Source organism: Rhinopithecus bieti, unplaced genomic scaffold, assembly GCF_001698545.2.
Source record: "Rhinopithecus bieti isolate Rb0 unplaced genomic scaffold, ASM169854v2 scaffold_16234, whole genome shotgun sequence".
Classification (NCBI taxonomy): Eukaryota; Metazoa; Chordata; class Mammalia; order Primates; family Cercopithecidae; genus Rhinopithecus; species Rhinopithecus bieti.
Window position 1 is genome coordinate 3,073,132 of NW_016808946.1, and position 26,622 is coordinate 3,099,753.

General features: G+C 46.8%; 1 protein-coding gene across 7 annotated transcripts in view; it reads left to right on the forward strand.

Moving 5' to 3' along the window:
• VPS13D (vacuolar protein sorting 13 homolog D) overlaps positions 1 to 24,851 on the forward strand; it is a 303,606-nt gene extending 278,755 nt beyond the window's left edge. For all 7 annotated transcript variants that reach the window (XM_017887998.1, XM_017888002.1, XM_017887997.1 and 4 more), the window contains 3 exons: positions 9,641 to 9,772; positions 19,481 to 19,721; positions 21,733 to 24,851. In XM_017887998.1, coding sequence (XP_017743487.1) covers positions 9,641 to 9,772; positions 19,481 to 19,721; positions 21,733 to 21,864 — 505 coding nt within the window. In that variant the 3' untranslated portion in view covers positions 21,865 to 24,851. The remainder of the gene's footprint in view (positions 1 to 9,640; positions 9,773 to 19,480; positions 19,722 to 21,732) is intronic.
• The last annotated feature ends 1,771 nt before the right edge of the window (positions 24,852 to 26,622 follow it).

A 26,622-nucleotide genomic window follows, 5' to 3' on the forward strand; every position in this document is an offset into this window, starting at 1 on the left:
AAAAAAAAAAAAAAAAAAAAAAAAAAAGCAAACAAATCGCAAAGCAGGTCCCCTCTGGGGGCTGGAGCATGCTCATATCTGCTTGGCTTTGGTCATCGGAAGAGGCCCTCGGGGAGGGGTTTCAGGACTTCCCAGGGGAGAGGTGACAGGACACACGCCTCCCCCACTTCACTCAAGGCAGCTTCATTGTCAGCGGTTGTACGTACTAAGATTGTGTTACAAACTTCATTTGCAGAAAGCGTTTTATCCCCTGAAATTTTTTTTTGAAAGCGCCTGCTCTTTTATTAATGGCACTTTTCTAAAACTTCGTTAATTTCAATGCTAAGAATTTGGTATCTGATAGAATTCATTGAGCTGCTAGTTTGATTCACTCTAGCTCTTTTTAAAAAGCTCTGTCAGGCAATAGGATATGGATGGGAAGTGGGTCAGGTGAATAAACGCTTTAAGCAGTCATTTCTTTAGAAAACACCTCTGTAGCCAACATGTGATGTGCTCCTAATGAGTCATTCAGACAGACTCAGGAAAACTTGTCCCCCAGGGTGATCTGTCAAGATAAAATTTTCAATACTGCAGTTTTGCATTTTGGTGTTTTAAATGGACTTGACACCCAATAATTCTGAATAAAGGTAGGAAAAGGGGGGAGATGATTAAGTTTTACAAGTACCTACTATGTGCCAGGCACTATGCTACACATTCTTCATATTTTATCTCAACATTATCAACCAAGTAGGTATTAAGTTCTCACCTATTGATGAGGAAACTGAGGCTAAGAACAATCTAGTAACTTCTTCAGTGTCACTTCAGCTAATAAGTGACTGGGATTTCAGGCTGTGTTTGTCTTTTTTCGGTCTATGTTTGTTCCTTTATACTACCTTGTTCTTAAATTTCATCTCTTCTCTTAAAAGAGGTCAACTTTGGGAGAAGGTAGATAATATAAACATTAAAAGAAAGAGATTATGTAATCATTTACCAGAAATCAATCTGAAAACAGTGGGCTGGGCGCGGTGGCCCACACCTGCAATCCCAGCACTTTCTGAAGCTAAGGCAGGAAAATCATTTGAACCAAAAAAAAAGTAGTGAAAATATCTGATTTATAATGTAATCAGCTTGTTATTAGCATTTGTACTTAATAGCCACAAAATAAAGCTTACCAGAGATTGTGTATTTCAGTTCATGTGAAATATCTTGGGATTGGCATTAGAGGTGACAGGTTAGCAAGGAATTTGATAATGGCTTGAGAGAGTCCAATAAGCACTACACTCTCTGACTCAGAATGTTCTACTTAGAACACAAAGGAAGCTTACATTTGTAAAGTGCCTTGTTCTTCCATGATGTTGAAAGTTGCAAACCACTTTATAGGTTGTCTACTATTTTGTAAAAGCGAAGCAAACCCAGAATGCATGCAAAAATTATGGCCTTTTAAGAAATCCAAGCCTTTTAGGCTCCATTCTTACTATAACATGATCTACTTTATTGGAATTCTTTATAAAGTAACTCTGCCCCTCCCCACCCAGCCATTAACAGGTAGTCTCACCCCTGAGGCAGTTGACTAAGAAAAAAAAATCTGGAGTATTTTTGTCTTAGAGTTTAAATCCCAATAGGCATATCTGTTGGCATTAGTCCTACCAGCTGTCACAGTTGCAGTGTCATGGAGTCCCCAAAACATGTGTTAAATTATGGGAAGCCTTGACCCCTATAAACAAGTCAGGTGTGAATCCCACTGATGGGAGAAAACCCAGCCCAGGAAATGTCGTCCCTGCTGCTGGATGTCAAATTGCTAAAAACTTAGCAATATTAATATAATTTCCAATGATTTCTTGAATCAACATCTTTCTCACATTTTCAATGGCAGTAGTACAACATGGGATTTTCTGTGTGTTATACAAGTATGACTTGAGAACCCTGGGGAGAGGTAAGTAGAATGTTAACAAGAAAGCAAAGGGGAAAGGAAAATACTTGAATTTGAAGCCGTGAGCCTCCCCCATAGGAAAACTAAGTACAAGAGGTTGAATGTTGCACCCTAGCACATCTTAGATCCCAGACACCTCAACTAGGGTTCCTCGTGTGCACCCATGGCACTCTAAATAATGCACTAATAAAAAGAATAGGTACCATTTTATCGAGTGCCTATTATGTACTGGGCTCTGTTCTAAGCACTGTACATGTATTATCTACTCCTCACAACAACCCATTATTACCCCCATTGTATGAGATGAGAAAACCATCACTCCAGGAAGTCACATAATTTCCCCGTGGTTGCAGTTCCTACGGAGTGGAGCTGGGATTCAAACCCACTGGGCAGCCTGGCTCCAGAGCCGATCCTCTCAGCCATTATGTTACGCTGCCTACTCCAGTGCTCCCTATCTCTCCTAGTGCTCCCCTGCTATGTTCTCATTGCTATAAGCTCCCTGGATACTTCCATCCCAGTCTTCCTCAGGGCCTAGCGCTGGCCTCTGCATATGATAGTTCGGGAAAGGTTGGTTGAATAGGGGACTGGAGGAGGCAGGCACAAACCATTTGCAGGGCTCTAAGTTGGCTCGTTTTTCTGGCTACCCTAGTTTGGATTCTCAGTCAGTAATTCCATATAAGAACGAATCTCCACTAACATAAGGTTTCTTTCTGCCCAACCTATTTTCCATGTGTCCAAAATCCAAATTGTCCCAACCTACGGATTGAATACTATCTTTGAGTGGGTTCTAGAAGGTGTATTTCTGTTTCTCTTGAAACTATGGGGAAGAATTTCTCATGTAAACAGAGCCAAAGTTTAGAAATTTTCATCCTCTAGTAGAGTATTCTCAGATTACAATTTGCACGGAAAGGAGTAAAATCTGTTTATGGAGAAGAAATGCTTTTCCACTTTGTCTTTAGAAGTAGATGCATGTGGCCAAGAGGAGGGAGCTACAAGTCAGAGGTTAGATGCAGCATATAGCATGATGGGAGCTACAGATCCGAGATAGATGCAGCCCACGGCATGGTGGGAGCTACAGGTCCGAGATAGATGCAGCCCATGTGTGGTGGGAGCTACAGGTCCAAGATAGATGCAGCCCATGTGTGGTGGGCTTCTTGGGCTTGCAGACGTTGTACTGCTGTGGATACCAGAGAGTTTTTCACCAATTCTTCTACTCCAGTGCAGACAGTACTATTTAGACAGACTGTGGGGTTTCTCTTAGAGAAATGACAAATGTTTGATTAGGCCATTTGGTCAAGAACCCTGGTATCTTGTAACTGCTATCAATGACCAGTATTGTAAGAGGTAGTCTGGATTGATCTACGTTCTCAGTCTAATTGTGCACACTCGAGCACAATATATATCAGTAAGATACTTGATTAAAACAAAAGCCCTGGACACATACATAAAGTGAGTGCAAGCACAAACCCATCACGCAGCCCTTAAGGAAGATGGCAGCCATCAGTTGAATAAACATTCTATGATGCTAATGTCACATGTGTGACATACACTTTCTACTCACTTACTGATTGTTTTTGAGCATCACTTGGTTGATAGACACTGGCCATGACAGACCTCTCAACCAAATTAAGCTGTGCAGGGGTATGTGTATGTGTGCACAGCATCTGTCTTAACCGACAGAACTATGACATAGTTATTCATCGTATAAGCTATGAATAATTAATGCCTGGTTAACTGTTGACTCTCAGGCTGAAAGGCAAGATCAACCAAGTAGAATTGCCTAGATCTTCCTGTGTCACCTTATTTGGATTTACTGTTGATTTTTTTAAAAAAGACGTGAGTTGTTATTACTCTGATCATTGGTTTTGGGCCTCCGGTGTATGTCAGATAGCAATGGCCAGATGCAGGCACACTCTGTATTGATTGCCCTCACTGGATGCATATCTGCAGTGTATCAGCCACTGTATCCACAGCCCCTTCCCTGGGGGAAGAGTCCTCCATGCCGTACAGCAGACTCCCTGACATTTTCATGGAGTTCAAAGCTCAAGTTGGTTTGGTGCTGACATTCTGGATTAGCTGGTTGACTGGAAGGACTGCTTCTTTCTATACACTGTGAAATTTATAAACCGCAGCAGCTGAGGGCTTAACATGGCCGACAAGCTCCAGCTGGCAGCAATTAAATACACCGCAGACCTTTGGCCAAACAAAGGTTTGTGGAGGCAGAGTTGCTGCATGTGCACTGAACAGACTCTTAGGTTGAGTTGGTTCATAAGAGATGCTGTCGATTTAGGAGAGGTGAGTGGGTGGGTTTTGGCCACCTCTTGTTCGGTGATCCATTGTCCCCAGAATTATGGTATCAAGACCCTGTCCAAGTAGCAGCAAAGGTGGTCAGAGGAAAGGAGCAAAGCCACCAGGGAGGCCGCAGGCCTGTCTAACAGTGGTGGGCCAGAGTCGTTTAGACGTTGGTTTGCTGCTCTAGCATCAATGGCAAGATCCACAGCTATTCCACTTTTTTTTATTCATTCATTCATTCATTCATTGGACACCACTATGCTGTAGGCTATAGGCTGAAAGGAGAAGATGGGAATGAAAAAATAATAAGAAGCCATTTCATATCCATTCAAGCAGCAAAGATTCAAGAGTCTAGACCAGTGCTATCCAAAATAAAATTTAAATTTCAAATTCAGTCCTTTAGTTACGCTGGCCACATTTCACATGCTCAGTAGCCACATGTGTGGTAGCTATGTATTGGACAGTGCAGTCCTAGAGAATACCAAGTGCTGGGTATAGATCACTAGGGCGTCTTAAGTGCCTCATTGACAGGAGTGTAAAAATGGTTCAGCCACTTCAAACACAGTTTGGATTATCTTGTTAAGTGAACATTTATATCTTGTGAGCCAGCAAATTCCCCCTAGATAGATTCTCAAAGTTCACCAGGATGAACACGTACAGGAATGTTTGTAATAGCATCATTTGTAATAGCAGAACCTGGAAAAAACCTATGTGCCATCAACAGGAAGATGGATATATCATGGGATAGTCATACAATGGAATATTAATAAAGCAGAGACATGGTGAATTAATCATAGCCACACACAAAAGAAGGCCTGAATCTTAGCAATGTGACAGCGACATCCTTTTTCAAAAGCCCAAAACAAAACCCATAGAACATAACAAGAATGTAATGGAGCGTCCTTTGAAATGTGGTAAGACTACATGAAAAAGAAAAGCACAGGAATGAGAAACACAAGATTCAGAAGGAAGTTCCTGCCTTAGGTAAAGGAGAAACAGGGATTTGGGGTGGCAGAAGACCAACTTGTGGTCCACGATAGAGCGATGGAGTTTTTTTTTTTTTTTGCTTTCACAGATGTTTATTTCAAATAAATAAAGAGAGCCTGATGATGAGAGTGGGCCTTGAACTGAGGATAATCATGAGCCCAGTCCTAAAGTCCAGTTAAAAAAAAAAGGACTGGCCGGGCACGGTGGCTCATGCCTGTAATGCCAGCACTTTTTGAGGCTGAGGCGGGCGGATCACAAGGTCAGGAGATCGAGACCATCCTGGCTAACATGGTAAAACCCCATCTCTACTAAAAATACAAAATATTAGCCAGGCGTGGTAGCGGGCGCCTGTAGTCCCAGCTGCTTGGGAGGCTGAGGCAGGAGAATGACGTGAACCCGGGAGGCGGAGCTTGCAGTGAGCCCAGATCGCGCCACTGCACTCCAGCCTGGGCGACTGAGCGAGACTCTGTCTCGAAAAAAAAAAAAAAGGACTAGAGTCCTTTCCCTCCAGGTGCTCATAGGCTTACTGGAACATACAGGAAAGTCACTTAAAAGTGGACACACTGTCACCGAGCATGAACAAATGTAGGATTGCCGTCACATGGTCATACTAGTCTTAAAGGCCGGCTTGAATGTACCGTACCACATCAACAGATGAACAAAACAGCGTCGTCACACTGTAGCCTTTAAACTTTTTGCTGGCTTACGAGGTTTGAAAACAGTAGCTTACTGTTGCCTTTTTACATTATTTTGGTAATTCTTTAAGATTGGAACTAAATTTGTTCATATGCAGTGACTGTAAATATTCTCCCCTACTCACAGCCTACCGACTTGGATCTGAGAAGGTAAAATTTTAGTTGAGTTTTGGGGCAGAAAGAAGAGTTTTTCAGATACTGACATTGATGAGGTGATAGGGGAGTGGGGAAAAATTCCTTTAATCCAGCTTGCTGCTTCTAGGAAGAGTATGCCTTCTGGAAGTCCTTGTATTCATAAGACTGTAACAGAAGATGTTTCCTTTTAGGGTAAAATTGAACTCATCTGTCTTTTCTTCCATGTTGATGTGAAAAATTAGCCTTGAATGCCACAGTGAGCTCCCCTAGTCAGCAGTGTTGAGCACTGAATCCAGCCTTGCCCTTGGTATCTGTTTGATCAAAAGGCAAGAACCCTGGAAATGGGCAGATAGTTTGTGGCCTGTTGTGAAGACAGTCAAGAAAAGAAACATAACAACAACAGTCAGTGTGTGTCGTTAGGGGAGCCGCTCTGCTTTTGTGTTCTCTGATGTTTTGGTGGGTTTGTAGTTTGCAGGTTAAAAAATAATGTATTGGGAATGGGGGTGAGGTTGGATCGCTGAAACCTGGGGAAGACTCTGAGGGAGTCCACTGAGTCAGGAAATAACTGTTTACACTAAAAGCTGTTTGATCCTATGAGAAGATCAACAAGGTGAGCGCTTTTACTCCCATTCTCAATTATTCTGGAGCTGCCATGAGATGAAAGTTTTAAGAGCTCAGGTCCAGAAACAAGCCGCCTTTCCTCAGCTTCTCTGGCTTCCTCAGATCCACCAGAGGCATGTAGGACTTCAGGTTTTCTCCTTTCTGGTAGCATGTTTTCCCTCAGCTTTGAGTACTAATGAAAATCCTGCTTCGTGTAAGGGAAAGGCCTGTCATCAGTGTCAGCTTCAGGACATTGCCGTCATGTCCCTTTCTTTGTTTTGATCAGTGGGGCAGACAGACACACCCTTGACCTTTCTGTCAGGAAGATGGCGTTCTAGCTGGTTCACGTTTTGCCTCAATGTTGATTTTGCTTTCAGTGCTCAAAATCCCTAGTCTTCAAACTCTCCACCAAAGCTTGCAGGTCATCCTTCCTTCTTAGCTCAATTAATGGCCCTTATACCATCTGCCAGCCACCAGGCACTCACTCGTTTATTCAGCTTATCCTGACTGCTGCTGTACCATAAACCAGACACTGTTCTCCATCCCAGGAATGCAGTGAATGAAACAAATTCCCCCTCTCCTGCAGCTTCCAGTCCACATGGGAGCCAAGCAGTAAATAACATGTTTCTCCACCTGGCATGGAAAGCAAATGTGTTTTGAGCAGATGACTGACTTGATGTAACTTATCTTTTTTTTTTTTTTTTTTTTTTTTTGAGACAGAGTCTCGCTCTGTCACCCAGGCTGGAGTGCAGTGGCGTGATCTCGGCTCACTGCAACCTCTGCCTCCCGGGTTCATACCATTCTCCTGCCTCAGCCTCCCAAGTAGCTGGGACTACAGCCACCCGCCACCACACCCAGCTAATTTTTTGTATTTTTAGTAGAGATGGGGTTTCACCGTGTTAGCCAGGATGGTCTTGATCTCCTGACCTCATGATCTGCCCGCCTTGGCCTCCCAAAGTGCTGGGATTACAGGCATGAGCCACTGTGCCCGGCCAATGTAACTTATTTTTTGAAAGGGCCATTCTCATTGCCATTAGGAGAGTGGACAAGGATGGAAGGAAAGAAAACAAGTTATGAGGCTACTATGATAATACATTACAAATCCAGGAATCATTTGTTAGTTATGATCGAGATGGCGAAATAGTCAGATTTGGGATATATATTGAATTTGAGCCTGTGCAGGCCTCCAAGTTGATTGGGGAAGATGTGTTGAGATGAGTCTGAATCAAACCTTACATTGAAAGTGATGAGGAAGCAGACCCTGCCATATTCCTCTTGGAGAGGCCTTTGGGCTTCTACCATGTAGCCTGGCAGAGAGGTCAGCAGGACTGCCTTGGGGAAAGGATACTTTATTAGCCTGTATAGGCAGTGATTGGAATGACAGCAGGTGTTTTGCTAGGCAAGGAGATAAGAACAGAGCTCTGCTACCTGGAGAGGCACGCCAGGCTCCTTCCCCTAAGCCCCTGCCTGCAGAGGTTACCATCATCCTTTCGGCAGCAGTTGTCCAGCTTCTCTGCTGATGGGTTAGCGGCAGCCCCTATACTGCCCTCCCCACTTTCAGTCAATAGTTGGGCTCTGAGTAGCCAACTGTAAGCCTGCGTCTTGAAGGAAGGATTGAGACTGGCAGGGTGTGTGAGTGTGTGATATAAATACAATGGGTTTTTTACTCTTTCCCTTAGTGCAGATCATTGAAACTTCTATACAGTCTCTTTCTATTACCCTGAGAGAGTACAATTGATAGTACTGAAGACATCCTTATAACCGAACTTGTGTAAAATTATCACTAGATTTTTGTCTTTCCAGCACATAGCAAACCTCACCAAGGTAGGGAGCTGTCCTTCAGAAGTCGTCACAGCCTGTTGAACTGAGTGCTGATCTGGATTCGGGAGCACTTTTCAGTTACCCCAGCTGTGCACGGTCTGTTGCATGGCCTGTGACAAGTTTCTAGGGTTGTTTCTGTCCATATTACCAACCTGACTTGCCCACCAGGGCACTTTCTGCCCTCGTAAGTAAATCTCTGCGCTGCCTACTGTTAGTTCCTGCTTCTGAAGTGCTGATTCAGTGTGTAAGCCTTCTCCTCTCTTTTAGATCTGTCTAGAGAGGGATGTTTTGCTTCAGTGAGCTCCAGGAACAAATAATAAAAAGTACAGCAAGTACAAGGCCGAGGACAGACCCCGTGCGCTCGTATCAGTCATCTGAAATATGCGCAGCCTTTCCAAGACAAATGTGCACTCCTGTTTCTAGGAAAACACCAGAAAGTACTTACCAATTACCCTGTATATGGTGTGTGGAAAAGACAACATCAGCCTACCCTGAAAGCCATAACAGAGCAGATTCCTCTGGGCAGCCGACAGCTGAGTGGCCCAAGTTAGAGCCGCTGCAGAATCCCAGCCTGTGGCCTGGGCCAGGTCTAGGTCCAGGGGGCCTTCTTCCCCTTGCATGATTACCATGTCCCTCACCCTTTGCCCAAGCAACTGACCTCACCTTAGAAGAAGTCCCAAGGGTTGATGTGTTCTTACTAAATGCCCAGGGTTTTCTTCCAGACCCATCACAAATCCAAAGATGGCTCTCCTGAAGAGATGCCTGGATAAACAGGGTGCAACCTGGGGAAATCTATTACAGTAATAACCGCAGGAACGAGAGCCGCCACTGGTGGGCAGCTCACCATCCGCCAGGACCAGGCTTGGCGGGCACTGTTTTATTTGGTCTTCACAGCAGTCCTGTAAGGTAGGTGTCTTCGTCCTGTTTCAGAGAGAAAACTGAAACTGAAGGTTAAGGAAGTTAACCAACTTACCCACGATCACATGGCCAGAAAATAGTAGAGGCCAGATTCAAACTCAGATGAGAGTCTTTAACCACTATTTCATGGTACATTCATTCACAGGCAATACTGTCGTTTAATTCTGTTCACTAAATGTAGAGTATGTCTGGTATTACAGAGTGCTTTTGTCTTAGTGAGAAAGGGAAATCATTTTAACCTGCACACTTAACCTCTTGGATTTTTGTCCATTTACCCATCTAGGACTCAGGCACAGAGGGTTCGGAAACCGCGTTGCTGCACGGGGCCCCAGGGCCTGCTTCCCCGATACTCTGAGAGCCAGGCGGAAGGACAGGAGCAGCTCTTCAAACTCACAGACAACATACAGGATGAATTGTAAGTTAGAGCATGGGAAACCAGCCCTGTGGGTCTACTGAGTTGCCTCTTCTCCTTTTGATCCTGAGAAGTTTCCATCTGATCTGAGTTATTGTCATGACTCTCCGACCTTAGATCTGGTCAAAGAATTCCTTGCCCCAAATGTTTTTTAGATTTAGATATAACTGATGGTAAACAGCCTTTTTTACTCTAAGGAGTGGTTTTCGACTATGTGCCATAGCCTGGCCTTAGTGTTTTGTTTCTAGAAAATGGCAGTCTCTTTCTAGTTAGTTCAAAGAGAGAAGATAATGAATAAAATGTTCTCAATTTTAAGGTTTTTCTCCAGGAAAAGTTTCTTAAACTTTGATATCCCATTTTGCGGCAGAATGCTAGCAAAACAAAATGGAAAAACAAATAGCAAACAACTGATAGTGGGACATTTTGGAAATGTGTTTTTCTTAAGATTGCTTTGTTACTCTTTAAATATGGAGCCTTTATACCTGGGATCTTGTCATATCTTCAGTTAGTGATATTATTCCTGGTTGACATGGTAGAATTAAGTCTTTCACTATTTTAGGATATTTTGCAGAGATCCTTGTAGCATAAACGTGCTCTATAACCTGAATAGGTGCCAGAACCACCAGCCTAGAGAAAGCAGTTAGTTGTGTCTAGGAGTAGCAAAATACTAGTTTAATTTCTTCTGATGCTCATTTGTCTCCTTTAAGGTAAAACGAGCTTGGGAGGATTCTGAGTGCTGTGAGTGTGTTTTGGTGGGTGGAGGAATGTCTGAAATAGAGGTCAACTGTCAGGATAGTCTTCAGAGTCATTGTTAGGGACAGTGTTAAGTAGACCTCATCTCATATATTCGTGGCAGTATTTGAATGGGGATATCAAAAGCCAAATCCAGAAGGTATTTGTTGCTTGACAGATAGAATGGCATCTTCCTACATGTGCCTTGTGTGACCCCTATGGTGTTATTAGAAGGTTTCTTGATAATAGAGTTGTATTTTCTTGTTTCATCTACTTGGGTTGCCATTATAAAATATTACAGACTGGGCAGCTTAAGCAACAGAAATTTGTCTTCTCACAGTTCTAAAGGCTGAGAGGTCCAGTATCAAAGCATCTTGTGATTCTGCTGCTGGTGGGAGTTCTCTTTCTGGCTTGCAGGTAGCCCTCTTCTCACTGTGTTCCCACATCGCAGAGAGAGAGGCACTCTCTGGTGTCTCTTATAAGGGCACTAATCCTATCAGCTCAGGGCCCCAACCTTATGACTACTTTAATTTAACTGTGATTACTTTCTTACTCCAAGTGGTCACATTGGGGTTAGGGCTTCCACATATAAATTGGCAGGGAGGGGGTAACTGTGTCCACAGCAGGTGTCGCTCGTAGCTTCTGCTGTTTGAGTCCAGTGCCTGCAGTGCCCATGCAGTTCACTCCAGGGAGAACTTTCTATTCCTGCCTTTCTTGAGGCAGAGATGTGGTACCATGACTGCTCTTGATACTGCTTTATAGATGGAACTTTTAGCCTTTGGATGGGAAGTCTAGAGAGTCCTTTCTCAGGTCTGGCAGGACATGGTGCAGAGTCTGCTACAATGGCAGCCCTGTGAGGCTGGGATTTTTGTCTGTTCCATTCAGGGAAGAATCCTCAGCACACAGAACAGTGCCTGGCATCGAATAGGCACCCAATATGTACAGCCAGATAGCTGCAGTTCAGCATTTGTGTTCACATGTGTCCATTTTCCAACCATTTGGGGGTTTTTTGTCAAAGGCTAAATGAGATTATAAATTATTGCATGTTGTCTTTTCACTTTCCTCCCCAACTCACCTCCATTCAAGTCAAACCATCTCTGGTCACTGTGAAATTCGCTTGTAATAGAAGACATTGCCTAGTACAGCCAACATAGGACTGCTCTCAGTGAGATACACACATTGAAAAACAGAGCCAGAGAGAGCTGAAAACTGGAATCAAAATGAAATCAGTAAAATAGTTTTCATGAAACTCATATGAACTAGGAAGAGATACTGGCATGAATGAATTCTGACCTTAAAAGATGAAAACCATGTGTCTCCACCCAAGTTGTGGGTTAAATCTTGCCAGTGAATGCGGAAGGAGGCACGTGACCACGGCCTTCCCAAGTGTACAAGGAAGAAGCCATCAGGGAGTGTGGCGAATGTTCCTCCGAAACGTCCTCAGTTGTCAGCCTGGGTCTTCGCGGTGGAGTGAACATTACACTCATCACTTTGCAAGAAAGGAGTTTTCAGGAAAAGCCCACAAGCGCCAAATTATACCTCTGACTTTTATCCTAGATTTGTAATTAAAAACATGTTTAAAGACCTAATTATTTGCATATTTCCCTTCAGAGTTAACCCCTTTAAAGGGTCTTTAATACCTTGCTCTACTGTTCGAACTAAATGTTTCCACATTTTTTTCCAGTTAGGCTCACTGTTTCACTTCTGGAAAATATTGTGTAATTATTTCCCGATGGAGTGAAAACCCCACGAAGTCCCCAGTGCCATTGTGACTTCAACCTTGTTCTCCCAGATCGACTTGCATTTCATTTTTTTCATTCTATTTAATTAATTAATATCAAAAAGATAGTTACCGACATTTGATGTCTGGTCTGGCCAGCTGAAAGGTCTTCACTTTCAAATTCATCATATAGTCCTCTGAGAAGTTGTGCAATTGTCATTGCTTCCTGTCTTTCTCAATTTTGGTTTTGAAACAGGATCCAGGTTAAGATGATGTTAAAGTAACATTTGTCTTATGTGGTGAAATTAATTTTTCTTTCTAACTCGTGACTCATTTGTAGCCAGAAACTCATTTTCATTTTGTTGTAAGGTACCTGTTTTATTTCTAATACTGCCTCACATGTAACAGTGCACACCAGGCTAGTGACAGGAGGGTGGCTCCTGCCTTTTAGAAAACGCTCATGAGCAACCCACGTGGCCTGCGAAGCTGCCCTAATGTACTGCTTTCTGGAATTAGACAATTGAAATTGTACTTTTTAAATGTAGTTTTAGAAAGTAACATTTATGAGATTTTTTAAATACAGAAAAGTGTACAAAATAAAAGTAGCCTATGTATCCACCAGCCAAATAAGTTGCTCCTCTTTTCAATTTTTTGTAGAGATGGAGTCTCGTCATGTTGCTCAGGCAGGTCCGAACTCCTGGCCTTAAGTCATCCTCCCACCTCAGCCTCCCAAAGAGCTATGAGGCCAAAGTGGGAGGATCGCTTGAGGCTGGGAGTTCAAGACCAGCCTGAGCAACGTGGCAAAACCCCATCCATACAAAAATCAGCCAGGCGTGGTGGCACACACCTGTAGCCCCAGCTACTTGGGAGGCTGAGGTGGGAGGATGGCTTGAACCTGGGAGGTTGAGGCTGCTGTGAGCTGAAATCACACCACTGCACTCCAGCCTGGGTGACAGAGTGAGATCCTGTCTCAAAAAGAAACTCATATGCAGGGTTAGCAAATCCAAGAGTATAGAAAATAAAATCAAGAGTAAAAGTCTCTTATCTACTTTGTAAACATGCTGTTTATGATTTTTGTATCTTGTCTCTTCTTGAGAAATTTCACGGAGAAAGAGAAATCAGGAAAATTTTTGAGCACACCATGTAATATTGATCCTAATAGCATATAATTATAAGTACAAATCTTATAGTAACATACACAGTCTCAAAATAAAAACAATTCCTCCTTCCGAGGAATGGAATAGAATTTATTAGCTTCCATTTCCTAAACTAGGAAATAATCTACTAGTAACTATTGACACTTACAGAATTGGCCATTTGTTGATATGTCCCTGAATTAAAACTTACATTTGGCAGATGGCACAGCTACTCTGGTAAAGTTAGAAGTTTGCTAAATCTTTAATAAGCTAAATCAGGAGTTCTAAGAGAAGTTTTCAACTTTCCTACTGGTAACATGTGTCTAGCATCCAAAGTTGCCTGTACACTGGCAAATTTCTTGCCTTACTGTAATGCCAGTGTCATCTTCTGAGACACCCTAATGCATACATTTATTGAATCCTACTGTGTGCCAGGGTGAGTAAGAAATTTCCTCTGTCCTCAGTGCATTCACAGTTTAGCAGGGGAAGCAGGCACTGTATTACCAACAACCTATAACATATATTGCTGTTTAGAAGTATGAGCAACATATTATGGAACCACAGACGGGAAGTGATTAATTTAGGCTCTGGACAAGTCACCTGACTGTGTAGGAGGTGGAGGAATGTGCCAAGGAGAGAAGGTGCATGGACAGAGCACAGTGCTGGGCAGAGACACGGAGCAGAAGAGCTCACGGCAGGTCTGGAGAATTTGGGGTCAGCCTTTTGTGGCAGCAGCGCATGTGGAGAGAAGGAGCGGAGGCTGGAAAGGTGGGTTCCCAGGCCGGATGCTGAAGGCTGACCTTAGTGGTCATGCCGAGGAGCCTGCCTCTCCTATAGGTGGGAGTGAGACTGTGAGGAAGAGGATCCCACTCAAAATTCCTCATGCAAAATAAAACCTTGACAGCAGCAGGTAGAGAGACTGCAGGCACAAAGCCAGTTAGGAGGCCCCTGGAGTAGCCCAGGTAGAAGGTGGAGAGGCCCGAACACGGTGGCCATAACGATGACTAGAAGAGGACAGATTGGAGAGGCATTAAGGAAGCAGTCTCTGTGGATCCTTCAACTGCTGAATTGGAATCTGAGTGAGGAGGAGGGTTGAGAGTGGCTCCGGGCTCCTTGAGTGTCTGGTTGATGGGGATGCCATCCGCTGATGCTGGGGGTGCTGAAGAACAAGGGTTGGAGAAGGAGCAGCTCCCCAGTGGACGTGTTGAGGTGCCCTGAAGAGGACCTGGCACTCAGAGCGACACTGGACCCAGACATGGAGTCAGGGCCATAGATGGACCTGGGGTGGGTAATGCCTAGGGGTAGAGGAGCCTGTTCTAGGAGCACTGAGTCAGGCGTCTCAGAATGCTTCTGATTTTGAAATGACTCCAGAGGGAGTAGAATCAGGTATATCAATGAGTTAATATTGAGGGGGAAAAAAGCGGGAGGAAAATTAAGTAGAGTGGCTGAAGCAGTTAACTTGGCAGATTTCTCCCTGAGACAAGTTGGTCATGAGCCTCTTTCCCATGTGGCCTTCCAGAGACAGATCTCTCTCTCCAATCTCCTGATGAGACGATGTGTGGGGGAAGGAGGGGTCATCCCCACAGGTTTGGGATAACTGGGCACCTATTCTCAACAGAAGAGCCACCATGAACTGTGGATCTCTTTCGTGTGGGGCACGTAGATTAGCTCACACCATCACGGTGGCCCTGCAGAGTAGACACATGGGGTTCTACACATCAGGATGGGGAAGCTCTGGGCAGAGTGAGAGGCGGAGGCGACTGGCACCAGAGCGGCTGGCTCCCCTGGCGAGGCTGCAGTGTGGCTTGGGAGGATGTTGTGATCTGCCCCAGAGGAGGCCTGAGGCTGCTGTTGATGGTACCATGGCTGCTGTTGTCGAGAGTGCCCTGTGGTTCCTGGTCTGTGGATGTCGTTAGTGATGGTGGATTCTATTAAGGCAGCACTGGCTCTTGGCAGATTCACCCACCCTTAGCACCTGTCATCTTGGAAAAGGGTGGAAGCTGGTGCCACAGCCTTCCCTTCTCTCGGAAGAAACTTTCTGACACTGAGCCCCAAGGCCAGAGTATCCTCTTTCTCTCCTTAAAGGGGAGTTAAAACTTTTTTCTTCCTTATTTTTTTTTTTTTAAATAGAGATAGTGTCTCACTATGTGGCCCAGGCTGGTCTCAAACTCCTGGGCTCCAGCGATCCTCCCGCCTCAGCTTCCGAAAGTGCTGGGATTATCGGTGGGAGCCACCGTGCTCTGCCCCCAGAATTGAAACTTTTAACTGAGGTTTCAGAAGAGTATAAAAATCCTATTTTTTAAATAGAATCAATTATAGTATCTACAGCAACCTCAAATGTGTCAACTGAATACTGAGGTGACTTCTCTAGGTCTCAGATTGGAAGGATAAAGCTCATCTGATGCTGTGTGTTTCTGGCTCCCGTTTCCTCTCAGTTAATAACAGATCAGAGAACAGAAGGAGTATGCTCAGGGCCACCCGAGACCATGGTGGCCTTCTTCCCTCAAGATTTTTCCAACAGTCACTCATTCGTGGACCAAAAGCAGGCCTTGCGGGAGGCTCGATTTTAAGGGAAGTGAAGAGAGGAGAGTCTGGGGTCGAGACTGCAAAGCAGTGTGAGCACCTCAGGGAGCCTCAAGTGAGGCAAAGGAAAGCCTGGGAGAACTAGTCCAGGGAGGGAGGGGAATGGCCTATGGCTTTAGGGAAAGGGAACGGAAGAAGGTGCAGATGGGCAGAGGGGAGGGTGGGGAGCGTGCTGCGCTTGCCAGGCTTCTCTTACCACCCTGAGTTTTGCTGCTTTTCTCACAGTGACAAGTTTGGGATCAGACTCCATTAGATAAGGGGTCTGGTCTGGAACTGTTTAATTATTCTTTGATGTGATTGGCAGATTTTGTAAAAAAAAAAAAAGAATTAAAATTAATAATAATGATGATGATGCAACCCAAAGTGCTGGCCATTGTGGGGTGCAGGAAAGCCACAGGGACAGAGTTGTGGTCGCCTGGTCCCTGGGGTCACTGCCCAGTTCCAGCTGTGGCCTCGCTACCTGCCTTCTCCTTCCTTCAGCCAAACCCTTGGCTCTGATCTGCTTTTGATTTGAAAAGACTTTAGAACACTTCATGCACAATTTCCAAACATATGTTATTATCAGTAGCAGCTTCAGGGCACGCGCAGGGTCCTGGACTTACAGGACAGAGATCCGTGTGGAGTGACAGCACTGCCTTCCTCCACTTGCCTTTCTGTATGGCCATGAATTCCTTGACCTCCGTGCTCACTTTATGAAGAAAACTGGCAGTGATTACCCTCTCCATCAGAGAGATGGGGGAGCCTGAGCTACCAAGAAAACCACGAACTCAGCCAGAGTCAACCAGCGGGCCGGGCTTTCCTGCTGGCTCGGCCTGTGTTTCCTTCACTGTGCCCTCTACCTTTCCAGAGGCGTCCCAGATCAGTCACCCCTCCTCCAGAAGTGGTTCTGGCCTGATGGAGGACTTGCACCATCTGTCTCCCAGGCTGGAGTGCAGTGGCGCGATCTCGGCTCACTGCAAGCTCCACCTCCCGGGTTCACGCCATTCTCCTGCCTCAGCCTCTGAGTAGCTGGGACTACCCAGCTAATTTTTTTTGTATTTTAGTAGAGACGGGGTTTCACCGCATTAGCCAGGATGGTCTCGATCTCTTGACCTCATGATCCGCCCATCTCAGCCTCCCAAAGTGCTGGGATTACAGGCGTGAGCCACCGCCCCCAGCCGGAAAAGAGTCTATTTTAAAGCCTATAGAAGTGTTCCAGGATGGAAAGCACACTAGTCATGTCGGCCACTCTGGTCTGGGTTTGAGAGCATCTGCCCAGATGGAAAGCCTGTGACTGACATGTAAATGTCAGCTATGGCGAGTGCCCAGTGTGGTGGCGCTGGGGGCTGGGAGCTGGGCACTGGGGTGGAAGTGCCTGTGCTGTGCTCACCTAGAGGAAGGAACCTCAAATCTGAGTTGGATTTTTCATGCACATTCCTGCTGTCACCCCAATCATGGTGGCCAACTTTGGAGTCTCCTTGGAGAGCCCGTGACGGCCTCAGTGACTGTGCACCAGGCCCACTCCAGGGTCTCAGCTCGGGTCCCTGGCTGGCACTGTCACCTCTTCTCTGTGTCAGGATCATTTTTATACCTGTCTGTCTGTCTTTCCCCGTGCCCTCCTTTCTTTCCCGGACCAGCTATTTCAGATTCCATCCAACTCTGTTCAGTGATGATGCCGCTCTCAATGCCGTCAGAGCGCAAGACGTGCTGGCTGGCACTGTGTCACCTCTTCTCTGTGTCAGGATCATTTTTATACCTGTCTGTCTGTCTTTCTGTCTTGCCCCCTGCCCTTCTTTCTTTCCCGGACCAGCTATTTCAGATTCCATCCAACTCTGTTCAGTGATGATGCCGCTCTCAATGCTGTCAGAGCGCAAGACGTGAGAACGCCTGTGCTGAATGGCCTGAACGCTGAAGGCTGCGGGTCTTTCTAATTTTGGCATTGAGACTTTACAAGTCTACATTCTTGGCATTGCCAACCAGTTAGAACAGAACAATAAACCCCAGTTTTTGTCACGGGCGTCTGTAATTAAAATGGCAACTGGAACAAGGCAGACACTGAGTGCTGATGGGGTGGCCAACTCTGGGTTGCTCAGGGAGACACAGGGCTGTGAGATATAGACCCCACTTACAGGGCTCACCTTATAGTCAGAGAGCGGAGAGACTTATCCAGGACACATGGAAACAACGAGTGGGTGCTTGGCCGTGCTTTGGGGGCCATCACAAGTAAATGCTCAAAAGTGGAGGAGGGGCTGGAGTATGTGGGGGATGCTTCATAGAGAAGTTAGGACCTGTGATCCTTGCAGGGAGGGGGGTGGGATTTAGAGAAGTTGAGAGAGCGGGCGTGCGTCCTGCACGGACCCCCAATGAGCGAGGGCCCGGCAGCCTGTTCCCTTCAGCAGGCAGGCCACCTCCCACCCCCAGGCTCTGCCTCCTGCAGAGGACCTGGGAACAACACCGCTCTGGACCCAGGTTTCGGAACACTTCCAGGTGGAGCCTGGCTCTGAGCAATTCAGTTTGCCAGCGGGAGTCCGACTGCCACTCTGTCGTCAGCCTTTAGTATTCCTGCCGCCGTCCATCCTCGTCCGGTGTCCCTGGACGCTGCAGCCCCATTGTGAAGGGCTGTCACAAGATGCAGGGGAGGCAGCCAGGCCCGGGGGGACTGTCACGCTGTTCCCAAGGTTCACTGCTCTTCATTCAGTGGCCAGAGAGGTTTGATGTGCATAAATTTCCACTTTAAATGTGTGAGCTCCGTGATAGAGGAATTCAGTTTTTTTGGAGTGGCCCAAAAGCTCCTGAAGTAACAGCTAGTAGTTTCCAGAAGGAAGATGACAGCTTTACCTGAGAAAGCGTTTTCTGACTCTTTGAGTTTTCTGAACATGAAGTGGATGGGGGAGCGCCCCGTCACTGGAGGGGCTGAGCTTAGGGAGGGAGGAAGTGGGTGTGGGAGTGCAGGTGTTCTAACACCAGGCTGTCTCTTCCTGGCATGCCATTTGGTGAACCTGTTTAATTCTGCTTTTTCCCCGTCAGCTTTCAGCACCCCCAGCCGCGTCTTCTCGCCCGCTCATGTTTCCCTCCCCTCTGCCAGGCAGTGAACTTTCTCAGCTGCTCCTTCAGTTTCACATTGAAAGGCATCCCGTTTTCTGTTTCGTCCAATAGAGCATTGTTACCGTTTTCTGTAAGCTTTAAGGTGTCCAGAAATGCTCACAGAAAAACAACAACAAACACCCCACAAGATACAATTTCAGGATATAAAAGTATTTCTATCATTGAAATTGTTGGTGGTCATCATTAGCTGACATTTATCAAGCGCCCCATCGAGGGGTGTGGGGTGCCATGGCCATGGGCCTCACAACAGGCCCCTGAGGCCAGGCCCACTTTTGTTCCTAATTTACAAAAGTGGCAGCTGAAGCCCAGCGTAATTAGGCCACCTGCCCAAGGTGTAGTGAGCAAGGGGGCCGGGGTTTACACTCAGGCCCTGGGGCCACAGAGCCCGCAGTGGGCCTCCCCCGGCACTGGGCGAAGCCCCAGGTGTCACTCCTATGTTCCCATCTTGCTTTGCAGCTTCATCGCTGTGGAGAACATTGACAGCTACTGCGTACTCATCTCCTCCAAAGCTGTTTACTTCCTGAAAAGTGGAGACTACGTGGACCGAGAAGCCATTTTCCTAGAAGTCAAATACGATGACCTCTACCACTGCCTTGTCTCCAAAGACCATGGGAAGGTGTACGTGCAGGTCACCAAGAAAGCCGTGAGCACGAGCAGTGGAGTGTCCATCCCCGGCCCCTCCCACCAGAAGCCCATGGTGAGTGCATGGCTGTTCTCAGGCTCCTCAGGGGCGGGGCCAGGGCCTCCATGCCTCTGCCCTGCTTCCCCCTCCTCAGCAGGAGCCCATTTAGGAGGTTCAGGCTGGGCCCTTCCCAGGAGTGCTGCCTCTCCGTCCTGAACATGGGAGGGGCCCAGGGTATGTTCACAGGTGATGCTGCCCTCCCAGCTGCCCCATGGGTGACCGTGGGAACGTTACTGCCTCACAACATTTGTGCCTCAGTTACCCATAGATGTAGTGAGAGTGACAAATACTCACTCTCATTGTGATAATGAAGCAGGCTGACAGTGCCTCCAGTTACCCATGATGTAGTGACGAGTGACGCAAGTACTGCCACTCCTCAATTGGCGATAAGGAGCAGCTAACAGTGCCTCAGTTACCCATAGATGTAGTGAGAGTGACAATACTCACTCTCGCTGGCGATAAGGAGCAGCTAACAGTGCCTCAGTTACCCATAGATGTAGTGAGAGTGACAATACTCACTCTCGCTGGCGATAAGGAGCAGCTAACAAAGCACACAGGGTTCTTCTGCTCCCACGATGGGATTCTCCAGTGCGCTGGATCGAAGAAAGCACTGGAGCTCAGGCCTCTCCATTGTTGCTCCTTAACAGTGGGAACCAGAACTTTTGTTCTAGTAGCATCTAGCATGTGCAATAAGTATTTGTAAATAAAAGTTGTGCTTGGCCTCCAAAGAGGGCAAGATACTGTTATGACAAGGCCTTTAAATAAGAAAGCTCCTGTGAATAGCTCACGTGCCTGGAGGGCTGGCCGTCTTGTGGGTTGTGTGGTCATTGTGTCGCTGTCATCCCTTCCTCACTGTTGGTCATGGCAGGTGATTCATTCAGGTCTACACAGCTGACCTTGAGGAGCTGGGGTTCAAATCCAAGTGACTTGACACCAGAGCTGGCTGCAGAGCCCCTCGCGGTGCTGTCCCTGGCCAGTCTGCCTGGTGGCTTGCCACGACACCCAGGTGTTAGTCCTGCTCATTCTCACCCGGTACGCCAGGATTTTGAAGCTTGCATTCAAGAATGATACGTTAATTAAAAGGGCCTGCTCACCTCTCTCTCTCTACGGATCAGAAATAGCACCAGCCTTATTGGGCCTCTCTCCTCCGGAGTCCTTTGGCCTCCCCCTGCTCAGGAGTGCACTTGGGCTTGCTTGGGCTTGTGTAACGCTCCCCTGGGGTCATTGGCTTAAGTCAGAGCTGGCTGACAAAGAGGGCGAGCACCCCAAAGTGTGAGTATTTCTCCAGATCCCTTCACTGTAGCAGGTGGGCAGCCTCGCCTACTACACTTCTGCGCCCTTTCAAAGCAGGTGGGCAGGGAGGTGTTTGTGGTAAGAAAGACCTAGAGGCTTTTGTTGGCTGATTGTTCTTCCTTCCTCGGCTGTCACCAGACCTGAGATGTGAACCCCGCACTCCTGCTCTCGGTCTTACCTCTGCACATCAGTTCTGGGGGCAGGGAGGGGTGGGGTCCCAGATGGCAGGTGAGTATGGGTTGGCTGCACAGCCCTGGGGAATGTTTAAAAAGACAGATCGGCCGGGTGTGATGGCCCACGCCTGTAATCCCAGCACTTTGGGTAGCTCACGAGGTCAGGAGTTCGAGACCATCCTGGCTAACACGGTGAAGCACCGTCTCTACTAAAAAAAAAAAAAATTAGCCAGGCATGGTAGCACACGCCTGTAGTCCCAGCTACATGGGAGGCTGAGGCAGGAGAATCACTTGAACCCGGGAGGCGGAGGTTGCAGTGAACAGAGATCGTGCCTAGGTGACAGAGACTCCATGTTAAAAAATAAAAAAAAAAAATTTGCAGGGACCCCACCGCAGACTTGAGTGCAAGTGAACTAGGGGAGCAGCCTCGGCCATCACTGTTTCTTTGACGTGTACATCCCATCCTGAGACGCAGCTGGGCTGGGAGCCGCCGCCTGGGGCATCTGATTCCTGGGTTCCCCGCCCTGGGGGCGGGTGACCCACCCTGTTCTCCCCCTTAGGTCCACGTGAAATCTGAGGTCCTCGCTGCCAAGTTGTCACAAGAAATAAACTACGCCAAGAGCCTCTACTATGAACAGCAGCTTATGTTAAGACTCAGCGAAAACCCAGAGCACCTGGAGCTGGACTCCTGAAGCCCCGCTGCTGAGACGGGCGCTCCCGACACAGCACAGACCCACCAGGAGGAAAGAGGCCAAGCTCTCGGCTGGCATTAGAGGCAGAACCAGAGTTGGGTTTGGGGAAGTTGTCAAGGAATGAGGGAAAGTAAACCCTCATGAGGAAAAATACAAATGGAAATCATATTAATTTGTGAGGCGGGGAGTTATTTTAGATTATGGGAAATAATTTTTAAAGGTATTGGTTAAATAACATTTAAAAACATGTACCGAGACGAATCTAATTTTTAGATGCCCTGTATTTTGTTAACATGTATATATGTACAACTGTGTGTTTGTAAATATATAGGAACGTTTCTGAACAGGGCCTGTGCTATGTGTAAAGGTTTGTTAACTGTAAAGTAATATAAAATTATATTGGATCTCCTATTGCACTAATTCTAGACATCTAATTCAGGATACTGTCTATAGAAAGGCATTCTTAAAGAATGTTACATCTTAGTTTTGGAGACTAAAGTATTCCCAGTAAAGTGGGTTGAGGTGAGGGCTGTGGTCCTGAAAGGGACACCTCTGACATCGTGGCTGTCCAGCTGGGCCGTGAGCTGCGGCACCCAGGTCTAGCGCTGGCCCTTCGGAAGGGTCTAGGAGAGGGCTTGGGAGCTCACTTTTAGTTTCTCACCCCCATTTTACAAAGAGTGCTTAGATTCTCACAAATTACGTTATAAGTTATCCATTTGGCTTTATCCTAACTAGTCTTACCGAACTTAGAGGGAAACCTGTGCTCCATTACCACACATGGGCAAATCAGCATTGTAAGCTTTCTCAGGTTATTATTAGAGAGGTTGGAAACGTTGGTAAACTCTGTTGACTGAGAAGGAAAAGAAAAATCCCATTGAACTCCTGCAACAAATCAGAAATCCACATAAGAGTGCTCTCCTGCCTGGGCAGCAACAGCCAAGAACAAAGCCCTGGGACTGTTTGCTTTTTAATAAAGCCACAGGCGGGCATCGCAGCTCCACAGCCCGAGGGGACACAGGATGGAAACCCCAGGGTGAGAAGGGAGCGGAGAGAGTTCCAGAAGGGGGATGAAATAGTATTAAAAAGCTGCGTTGGTAAGCTTTTCGTGGAACCAAGATTTGACGAAAGCATCTCTTATCCTTGTTTTAAATTCCTGCTGGGAGCAAGGCCTGGTGTGGGCGGCCTGGGTCTGTTTTGGTGTTCCGCTTTTCTGTAAGGATTAAGCATCTAGGGAGAGGGGAAAAAGGGCCTCACTTTAGAATGAATGACTCACCTTGTGATTTTAAAATTTTTATTCTAATAAAGCTAATCAATTTCTACAACCTTGTCACATGTAGCTGAGTCTGGGATGACTCAGTGGATCAGTGGATGCGTGGAAGGTTTTGGTGTTTATAACTCATGACCCAAATCCTTCCAAAACACAAATGAAGCTAATCTTCTTCCCCTCCCTTTCCTCTCCCACTTCCCCTCTGTGTGTGTGTGTGTGTGTGTGTGTGTGTGTGTGTGTGTGTGTGTGTGTACGCGTGCAGAGGAAGGAAGGGAGCTTTAGCATAAGTAGCTACATGGTGTTCAAGGATCAGCTTTCTTGAACTCCGAGGCTTGGTTGCCTTCGCTGAACTCCAAGTTAGTGGACTGCAGAATTGAAACTTGGCTTTTGCGGCATTGGGTGGGTTTTAGTTTGTGTCTTGCTGGGGGGTAGTCATGATTGTGTCAGCACTCATGCCCTGCACAAGATCGCAGCAGAATACAGCCAAGTGGCAGCTCCTCCGCAGCTTCCTCCTCAGCCTCCCTCCTTGTACCCCAAAGTTTGGCTTGTGGTTTTCGTCAGCAGCAACCCACTGCCTGAGATCATGATCTCTTAAAAGATGAGACTCTCGGAAGGGTTGATTGTATGCGTCAGTGAGCCTTCTATCAGCTCCTGGAACAAAGTCACTTGAAATTTCTTGATGAGATTAAGGAGTTTAGCGTTACTAAAGAAATCTGCTTTGGGCCGCAGCAGTGCTGGGCATTCTCAGATCTGACTGAGGAAGTTAGCTGCAGGCTGCCCTGTGGGCTGGTGCTTTAGGAGGAATCCAGAGAAGTGTTCAGATGCCCTCCTGGGGCTCCTTTCTAATTTTAATCAGCTCTTTAAATAGCTGCCCATCTCCTGTGATTGCACAATCAAGCACTTTGACACTCGCACCTTAGGAGAGGCAGATGTTAAAATGGGATCCAAAGACCATCTAGGGCAAGGCTGGGTGGGAGATGGGAGGGCCAACGGCGAGCTGCTCCACTTCTCAGCTCTCCCCTGCCCTGCAGCCCTGGGCCACCTGCGGCCAGAAGGTTTCAGGGGCATTTGACATCCCCTCCTGGTTCTCACCAGGAAAACATCCAAAACGTTGGAGGAAACAGGCCCTGCCCCTGGCTCCTTAAATGCCCCGTTTCTTTGTAAACTGATATTCAGCCAGCAACGTCTAAGACTTTGTTAAGATCATTTCTACTGCTTTTCTTTCTGCCTCAGACACACAGTTCATCTCTGAGGAAAGTAAAATAAATGGAATAAGCGTAAATTGGGTAAGGAGATATCCAAAGCCACTCAGTCCCTTGACCCAGCACAGTTGACCGACCCGTGTCACTCCCTGGCTGTCGCTGCTTCTCTGTGCTCACTGAAAGGTGAGCCAGGCCAGTGTTTCCCCAGGCTCTGGCCTGGTGACTACACAGTGGAAAACAGACACGCGGCCCCTTCCCCAATCCCAGAGTGTCTTGCTGCTTGGTGGGTACTCACCGCAATGTTCTGAAGGCTCCAGGGCCACTTTGTTTGTAAGTATGATCTGTGCCTCAAAATACCATAGTAGCTGCTTGATAAAATTCTACAAATGAAATATCTGGTTCTCTATTATGTAAACACTATTACAGTCACCAGTGTGTTAAGACTCTTGAGTCTGGTTCTCATAACAGAGTCATCATTTTTCTTCCTGTGGAATAAAATGCTTTGTGGACTTCCCAAACTTGTTCTTTGTTTTCTTCTGGTCTCTTGGTGATCTGTAGCTTCTAGAGCTATCACCGTGACAAATACCAAACATAGTATGATGTTCACGATAAAATGTAGCCTCTTCCCCCAAGCCTGGGGAAGCACCCCCACTCCTTAACCAGTCTCAACCTCCCAAGAGTAAGTGGCAGTCTCCGCACTACACTGGCTTCTGCTCAGCCCACTCTGAGGTTCCTGGTTCAAGCGCCAGCAGGACAGAAGTCACACTAACGCTTTAGGCAGCTGAAGAAGAAACAGCAAAGGAGGCCGGTCGCAGTGGCTCACGCCTGCAATCCCAGCACTTTGGGAGGCTGAGGCGGGCGGATCACGAGGTCAGGAGATTGAGACCATCCTGGCTAACACGGTGAAACCTCATCTCTACTAAAAATGTAAAAAATTAGCCGGGCGTGGTGGCGGGCGCCTGTAGTCTCAGCTACTCGGGAGGCTGAGGCAGGAGAATCACTTGAACCCGGGAGGTGGAGGTTGCAGTGAGCCAAGATCACACCACTGCACTCCAGCCTGGGGACAGCTCGAGACTCTGTCTCAAAAAAAAAAAAAAAAAGTAAAGGAGACTCAGCAGGATCATCCAGAGACGGAGTGACACCAGGAGGGGATGGATCCTAGAAGCTGAGGCCAGAAAGATTTCAAAGACCATTGAGTGCTGCTGCTAAGTCAGATGGGATGAGGACCAACAATTTACCAATGGACCTAGCAACACTGAAGTCACTGGAAACCTTTCCAAGAGTGGTTTCAATGGAGCATTGGAGGTGAAAACCGGGCTGGAGGAGGTTCAAGAGGAAAATGGAAGAAGAGAAATACCAACAGCTCTCTAGAGGAATCTGGCCGTAAATGGAGAGAACTGACCAGAAATTCAAGAGGGCAGGAAGGAGTAAGGGAAAAGAGGGCCTGGCAGGCCGGGAAGATGGGTGGAGGTGGGAGAGCTTGAGATTCGGTTGATGGCTCCTGTTTTCTCACATCAGGCAAGAATGAATACAGGGCGGGAAGTGATGCAGATTTGGAGAGACAGAAGGTGCACATAGTCATGTGGGATAAGGGGAAAGGGAATAGGCCACAGAAGCATGGTATGTTTGCCGGGCGACATTAAGGACCCATTTGAGGTTGATGACCATGAATTTAAAGTGGGACCGGGCAGCCTGTGTTGTGTTTTTGTCCGACCACATTTAGCTGCACAGCTTCAGTGTTGTAGGATAGGCAAAGAATTGGCTTTAATCAAGAAATATTCCCCTCACCTATTCAAGTACCTCATCCACGGTTGCCCAGTTGAACTGGGCAACAGCCAGTGAGAACAAAATGTCAACAGAAATCCAAAAGCCTAGAGAAGGGAAGGGCTACGCTTTCCAAACCAAAGCACAACTTCTGAAGACTATGCCCCTTTCAAATGGGAGAGGCAGTGGGAGGTGTGGTTAACAACCCCTACACGAGCACACAATTAGACTCTTTTCGAGGGTTCACGGATGCCGTGGGACAGTCAGTGTTTGACAGTGAACCAGCCAGGCACTCCAGGGCATGGGGATGTCACTGATACAGAAAGGGTGTGTGTATGACGATCTTCCCTTTCCTCAGCCGAGTTCAGCATGCCGTCTTGCAGGTATTGGTTGACTGCAAACACAGGTTTCACCCCAGCTCTTTAGACCAAGAAAGTGGTTTCTAGCACTGTAAGAGATACTTGATGTTTGCTGTTCACTGGACAGTGCATCCCGAGACCCTAAGAACAGAAAATGCTTCCCGAA